Source organism: Peromyscus leucopus, chromosome 7, assembly GCF_004664715.2.
Source record: "Peromyscus leucopus breed LL Stock chromosome 7, UCI_PerLeu_2.1, whole genome shotgun sequence".
Lineage (NCBI taxonomy): Eukaryota > Metazoa > Chordata > Mammalia > Rodentia > Cricetidae > Peromyscus > Peromyscus leucopus.
The window spans coordinates 6,635,361-6,642,901 of record NC_051069.1 but is presented as its reverse complement, the minus strand read 5'-3'; the positions used below and the strand labels follow the sequence as shown (position 1 = coordinate 6,642,901).

At 47.2% G+C, this 7,541-nt stretch overlaps 1 protein-coding gene across 2 annotated transcripts in view; it reads right to left on the bottom strand.

Annotated features, from left to right (window-relative positions):
- Positions 1 to 5,524: 5,524 nt before the first annotated feature.
- Positions 5,525 to 7,541, bottom strand: part of Snx1 (sorting nexin 1) — a 38,573-nt gene continuing 36,556 nt past the window's right edge. For both annotated transcript variants that reach the window (XM_037207396.1, XM_028866355.2), the window contains exons 13-15: positions 7,069 to 7,149; positions 6,691 to 6,762; positions 5,525 to 5,960 (exon numbers count right to left, since the gene is read on the bottom strand). In XM_037207396.1, the coding sequence (XP_037063291.1) occupies positions 5,910 to 5,960; positions 6,691 to 6,762; positions 7,069 to 7,149 (204 nt within the window). In that variant the 3' untranslated portion in view covers positions 5,525 to 5,909. The remainder of the gene's footprint in view (positions 5,961 to 6,690; positions 6,763 to 7,068; positions 7,150 to 7,541) is intronic.

The following is a 7,541-nucleotide window of genomic DNA, read 5'->3' as shown; positions in this document are numbered from 1 at the left end:
CTCAGCTCCGGCCCAAAAAAAAAAAAAAAAAAAAAAAAAAAAAAAAAAAAAAAAAAAAAAAAAAAAAAATCTTAAATTAGCACAGATTTCTGGATCCCTTGAAAAAGTGGCCTGGTAGACCCACAGGTAATAATATGGAGCAGGCCATGGTCTTCAGATAACACTTAGGAGGCTGAAGAGGTCATTTTGGGGATGACAGGACACAAGGCAGAAAGGACCAATGCCTAAGAAGACACATGTACCATTCCTATCAAAAAGTTTACATATGTTGAAGATGTCTGCAACTCATCCTCAATAGTGAAAGTCACTTTTTCTGATTATACAGAAATTTTAAGCAATATAAAATGACATAAAAAAGTAAAAGAAAATTTCCATTTCTAGAGGTAACTATACTTAACAGTTCAATCAATATCCTTCCAAATATAGTTTCATTAAATGTGGATCATACTGTTCATGTAATTCTATTTCCTGCCTTTTTCACTCAAAAATGTTTTCCTTGTCAATGAATACAACTAGCCATCACTTTTAATGTCTATGTAATATCTAACAGCATGGTTGTACCATACCCCATTCATTCCTTCCTAATGGCCATTTAGGTTGGTTTCAGTCTCTGCGGCTGTCCACAATGCCATGGCGGACATCTATGAATAGCTGTCTTTAGTACTTAGTTCCTATAAGTGTCCATGAGGCTCTTCAGTGAACTCTCACACCACCCATCCACACCCGTCCACGCCCATCCACAGGGTTGGAAATGACTGTTTCAGAAAGGTATAATTCTGAGACTAAGACTGGGAGCTGAGGGGCTGGGGAGCTGGCTCAGCAGCTAAAAGCACTGGCTGCTCTTGCAGAGGACCTAGGTTCGACTCCTAGTGCCCACATGGTAGCTCACCACCACCTGTAACTCCATTTCCAGGGGACCCAACGCTGTCTTCTGACGTCCAAGAGCTCCTGCACACACCTGGCACATGTTTGTACACTTAAGAACATTTACATATTAAGAAATGGGGGGCTGAGAAAGCATGCTCCAGGCACCAATCGCAGAGCTAACAGAAATAAGGAAGGAAAGGGCAGATTTGGAACTACCTTTGAAGAGATGTTAACTACTGTGAAGGACTGGGAGATAAACAGGGTAGGGTGGGCCAGGGTCCCCACAGCCAGGTATGGGTGCCAGGTGGCAGAGTCGGAGTGTTTGGCACCTGTTTTGAGCCCGAACCATGTTTTGAGTTCAGGACCATGGAGTTGCAAAGGCCTATGACCTCAGAGTTTATAGTTTGGTGGACAGTGCCAACATAAAGCCACACAACTGACAAGACAGGACACTGGCAGGTAGGCGACATATCCCAAGGTTTGGAGGATGGGCCAACTGGTCTCATCTATATCTAGCACTCAGCTCAGGCCTGACCTGCCCAAACATGGAGAGGCTCAGCCAGTGTCTCCAGAGACAAAGTTCCCAAGAATGCCAGTTGTGACAACGATATGTTCTTCTCTGCTTCAGGGGATCCACTCATTATCCTTCCTCCCATTCCCTTCCAAATGCTGGAGGGGAAAATCTCAGCACCTTGGGGCTAGATGCCCCTCAACATCCGCAAGCTTCACCCTCCTGTGCACCCTGAGCTTGCTGGGCAGGGAACACCCCTTCATCACCTTGCTCTGCTCCGCCAGGCCTTGACTCCATCCTGAGCACATCTCCATCTGCACATCCTTGACTCCATCCTGAGCACATCTCCATCAGCACATCCTTTCTAAAGTGGTACATTTTTAACTTCCCAGCTAAAGTTACTGGAATTTATGTGTGAGACTTTCAATCTATCTTAGCTCTCTGACCTTGTTACCAAACACTTATACTAAAAATCAGGATCTCTCATTTTCAGATGGCATCGTGTGTTTGTGTGTGTGTGTGTGTGTGTGTGTGTGTGTGTTCTTCTCATGTCTATGGAGAACATTAGAAGCAAGATATTCAAGTATCAATGAGCACACTCAGCACTCAGCTTAGTTTCTTTTCTTTTCTTTTCTTTTTTTTTTTTTTTTTTTGGTTTTTTGTTTGTTTGTTTGTTTTTTGTAGACAGGGAGACAGGGTTTCTCTGTGTAGCTCTGGCTGTCTTGGAACTTGCTATGTAGACCAGGCTAGCCTTGAACTCAGAGATCCACCTTCATCTTAGTTTCTAATACTATTCTACACTTTAAGGAATCAAGACTCCTTAGAGAAGTGCTTATTCTAGGCCTGGGCTGGGGAAGACAGAAAATAAGCCTGGTTGCCAGGTATGGTGGAACAACCTTTAATTTCAGTGCTGGTATGGACAGGCAGATCTCTGTAATCTACACAGTGAGTTCTAAGCCAGCCAGGCTACATAGTGAGACTCTGTCTTGCCTGGGCTGGGCTCTCTTGTTATGCTAGAAGGAAAAAAGCAACGAATTAAAAAAGACAAGGGTGATGGGCAGTGGTGGCACATGCCTTTAATCCCAGTGCTTGGGAGGCAGAGGCAGGTGGGTCTCTGTGAGTTTGAGGACAACCTGGTCTACAAAGAGTTCCAGGACAGCCAGGGATACACAGAGAAACCCTGTCTCAAAAAAACAAAAAACAAACAAACAAACAAAAACAAAAAAGACACAAGTGCCTGGATAAATATAAGACAGCTTGGGAGTCAAAGGCAGGACTACACATGTGCACTGATTGCCATGTGGTAAAGGATGCTGTCTTGTAAGGATGGAAGCCACAAGCACAGAAAATATTCTGCTGCTCAATTGCTGTGGTGACTCAGGCAAGATGGTTACAGGTTCTCCAAGTACCTTCCCACACTTCATGGCATTCCTACCCAGAGTGCACAACACCCCAGGCTGGTCGGGTGGAACCATCAGACAAATTCAAGTTAAAAGCCAGCCTAGAAAACAACTGGCCTCCATTCTTCAAAAATGGCTTGGTAATGAGAGACAGAGGCAGGCTGAGGAATTCTTCCCTATTAACAGAAACATGTAATCACCCAGCATGCAATCTCATGTCAGTTAGTAGAACTCACGATCCTTTATAAGGAAAAGAACTGCTACAAGGACACCCGAGAAACAACAGACAAATTGAAGTATGAGCCATGCATTAGATAAAAGTACAGTATAGTACTGATGTTAAGCCTGGTGTGTGTGTGTGTGTGTGTGTGTGTGTGTGTGTGTGTAGGGGTACATGCATTTGAGTGCAGGTACCTAGAGGTCACTGAAGAGTTGGATCCCTGGAGCTGGAATTACTGGCAGGAACGAGCTGCCCAACATAGGGGCTTGGAACTGAACTGGAGGCTTCTGCAAGAGCAGTATGTGTTCTTAACCACTGAGCCATTTCTCAGCCCCCAACTACTTGGTTTTGAAAACTTTTGTTTTGTTTTATTTTTTTCTGTGACAGAGTTTCTCTATGTAGTCCTGGCTGTCCTGGAACTTGCTCTGTAGACCAGGCTGGCCTCGAACTCACAGAGATCTGCCTGCCTCTGCCTCCAAAGTGTTAGGATCAAAGGCATGCGCCACCACTGCCTGGCTGGTTTTGAAAACTTTATTTAAATTATGATGAAACGTTCTTTTTTTTTTTTTTTGGTCTTCACATTATTCTTTAATGAGCTTAGTTAATAGATGGAACATTCTTGTTCTTTGGAACTGCATATTGAAATTTGGGGGTGACTGGTAATGTCTGCAGCTTACTCTCAAATGATTCAGAAAGTATGTGTAAACACTCCAGATAAAGTGGCTCAGGTGTGTTGGTGCACATCGGTATCCCAGCACCTGGGAGGCACAGGCAGGAGGCACAGGCAGCCAAGACCAAGCTCGGCTACCCAGCAAATTAAAAACAAGCGTGGGCTACATGAGAATCTGTCACCAACAGAAACAGACAAGGCAGCAAGTGAGTAAAATGTCAACAAAGGGAATTTTCATAAAGGAGATACAAGTTCTTTCTGAAATTATATTAACGTTTACCCAACACTTCCTTCCTCAATCAAGAAGCCAGCCGTGAGTGATGAATCTGAATTACGGTATTCCAGGGAGGTGTGTTTGCTTGTTTCTGTTTGTCTGAGATGGCATCTCACTATGTAGAGTAGGCTGGCTTTGAACTCATACAGTGTTAGAATTAAAGGTATGCTTCACCACACCCACTTCCCATGGAAGCCTTAAAAATGACCTAGTTTTGTGAAGCTATATAAAGACGTGGAGGGAAAATGTTTGTGATATACATGATGCTGAATGGTAAAAGTGGAATACAAAATACTTTGTGTAACTTTAACCATGTAAAGCAAGCATCAGAAAAGGTCGAGAAGGTCCTGGGGAATACTGGGAGGCAGCTGGGGACAGATGGCCTTTTTTGTAATTAACCTGTTGACGTCAACAGTTGCAGCTCTAACACACACACACACACACACACACACACACACACACACACACCCGGTGCCAATGCGGGAACAGGAGTCAGTGCTGTTCCCAAGCCTTAGCCACCCACCTTGACACAGCAAGTCCAGCAGCCTCTGTGGGTGTCTTTGGAGGTCGGGAGGCTAGAGAGGACTCCCACAGCAGGCATCCTCTTCTCTTCTCTCACCGAGGGGCATCTAGCTCCTCTCTAGTCTGTACCACGGAGGCAGCTGTCGGGGAAGCCCAGCGATGACCGGCCTGAGATCCCAGCTTCCCGGGCCAGACCCAGGCAGGTGTGAACGCCCCTGGCTTGTGCTCACACACCGAGGCTCTAGGGAGCATGCTGTCTTCAGGTACATCAGTAATACTTTGAACTTGGAAAGGCTTAGGTGCTCTGTGATGACCCTTTCTGAGGGTTAAAGCTGCCAGCCCTCCTCACTCCTTACACAGGAGCAGGGACAGCCCTGAGGATGATGTGGCTTAATTTTTTTTTTTTTTTTTTTTTTTTTTTTCCGAGACAAGGTTTCTCTGTGTAGTTTTATGCCTTTCCTGGAACTTACTCTGTAGACCAGGCTGGCCTCGAACTCACAGAGATCTGCCTGCCTCTGCCTCTCGAGGGCTGGGATTAAAGGTGTGCACCACCACTGTCCCGCAATGTGGCTTTCTTTTGTGTTGTGTTGGGGACCAGACCCACACCCTCTACATGCTGACAAGCTCATACCCAGCAGCTACTAAATACACCCCACCCTCCAGCCTGAGGACCTATTTTTGATAGGAAGCAGAAAGAGGGTTAGAACATAGGATAGGCCAGAGAGGGCTTCAGGCCTAGGGGAAGCAGGGTTAGAAGACCAAGGGCCTCCTTCATAGAACAGGCTTTTGTTTTTTACTTGAGACACATCTGTCTTAAAGCTCCCTCCCACAGAAATAAGAACAAGACTCAAGCGGACTAAGAGACACTCTGAGCTGGGAGCTGAGGCAGGTAGACAAGAAACTCCAGTCCCACAGGAAGGCAGAGGAAAGTCATGTGAGTGCCTGTGAGGGAAACCTACTAGACCCAGCAACTTCTTGGTTAGAGCACTCTAGACCTGCTTCCTGCTTCCTCACCACTTCCTAGCAGAAAGCAAAAAGCACTACCATGCTGAGTCCTATGACCTGATTTTCAAATATTTTATTACATAATCTTCCATGGCACCATCAGGAGTAACAGAAAACGTTATTCCCAGTTCCTAAACCACAGCCTGAAAAATATACATTTGTATTTATATATTTATATCAACACTCCACCCCTAACCTATAATTCCACCACCTATTGTAGGTCTTTGCTTAAAGCAGGAAACTATTCTCTTAGGTAAGAAAATATATATGGAAGCTAAATGAAATATTGGTTAGAGTAACTGGGAACAGTTTGTTTGGGGGCAGAGTGGAAGGGCTAAGTCCAGCCAAGGCAGGGGGCATCAGCTGGGGTCCATCGAGGGGAGGAGGGCAGTGTATAAAAAGGCAGCGTCACACAGGTGGGCTCTGGTACCCTTGGTCCCTCAGGAGATGGCCTTCGCCTCAGGAAGGAAGGCTTCCCAGTATTTTGCCAGCTGCAAAGAAGTGAGGAGACAGTAAGCAAGTTCCCCACCTGGTGGCAGAGCCTGAGCCAGCCTGAGCTAGCCTGAGCCAGCCTGAGCCAGCCTGAGCTAGCCTGAGCCAGCCTGAGCTAGCCTGAGCCAGCCTGAGCCAGCCTGAGCCAGCCTGAGCCAGCCTGAGCCAGCCTGACCAGCCTGAGCCAGCCTGAGCTAGCCTGAGCCAGCCTGGCAGGGAAGCAAGTTCAGTGCGACGGCATACCCCGTGGGGCAGAGGCACCCACATGTGCCTCCTCCCTCTAGACTTGAGAAGGCATCAGTTTCTGTCTCAAGTCTAAAGGCAACCTCTGAAGGCCACAGCTCTGTCTGCGCCTCACAATGGCACCATTGTTCCACAGACTGACTAGAGCCTCAGAAGCAGAGCGGTAGAGAGGCCCACAGGGTGGGCACTAGGACTATACTAGCTGTGAGAGAAGGATGGAGGTCCCTCAGAGTGAACTGGGGGCTGAAGGCAACATGGCCGTCGAGATGGATCAGTGACTGGTAAAGATGGCGACAGAGACAGATCTTCATGCTTAGCAGAGGGCCTGATGAGACAGAGCAGCAGGGCCTGTTCTCAAATATCAACTACAGCAGAACCTCCTCCCCAGAAGCACGGCCAACCCCCAGATCTAGTCACCAGAGCCGCACATAGACAGCTGTTGTTTGGGGCAGGCAATGGGGACCAGGGCTGTGCATAATTACATACCTGCTGTTGGGAATGTAGGAGTGTCTCCAGGTACTTGATCACGTGGTTTTTGAAGTCCTTGGATTTCTCTTTCTATAGGAGACAGGATTCTACACTGACCTCCCAGACAGGTGTTCCTCCCCATTTTGGTGAAATGGTGGTGTTTACTGCTGACCAAGGTCAAGCACAGCCTTGGAAAGTAGAGCCAGCAGCTTAAACTGCTGCACTTTCAACCAAACAGCCTCCACCAAAGCTCTGCAGGCTTTCTTGGAGGGCAGGGAGAGGGGGGGCGGGCACACTGCAGCTCCTGGCTTGGCTTTGGTCCAGCAGCAACCGTTAAGACAGCCACCAGGCCTCAGGAACTATCACACCAGAGCAGATACACACGCTCTAGCTCACCTCAAATCGAATCACTTCTTTTCGGACAACTGTTGAGATCCTTTCAAAGTCCCTTTCATACTGCGTCACCCGAGACTCCCACTGGGAAGGGAAAAAAAGGCTTGTTTAAGGTCTGGGATGCAGCTTCAGTAGCAGAATTCTTGGCGATTATGTATGAGAGAGAGAGAGAGAGAGAGAGAGAGAGAGAGAGAGAGAGAGAGAGAGAGAGAGACTGGGTTCGAGCTCCACTAGCACAAATAAAAAAAGGTAGTGGGGCTGGGTGGTGGTGGCACTTGGGAGGCAGAGGTAAGCCACTATCTCAGTTTGAGGCCAGCCTGGTCTACAAAGTGAGTTCCGGGACAGCCAGGGCTACACAGAGAAACCCTGTCTTCAAAAACAAAACAAAAGCCCCCAAATTGGTGGGGCAGTGTCATTTAATATCACGGTGCAATTCTACAGGAGACCTCAGGGGCCCTTACATCTGTCTGTCTCTT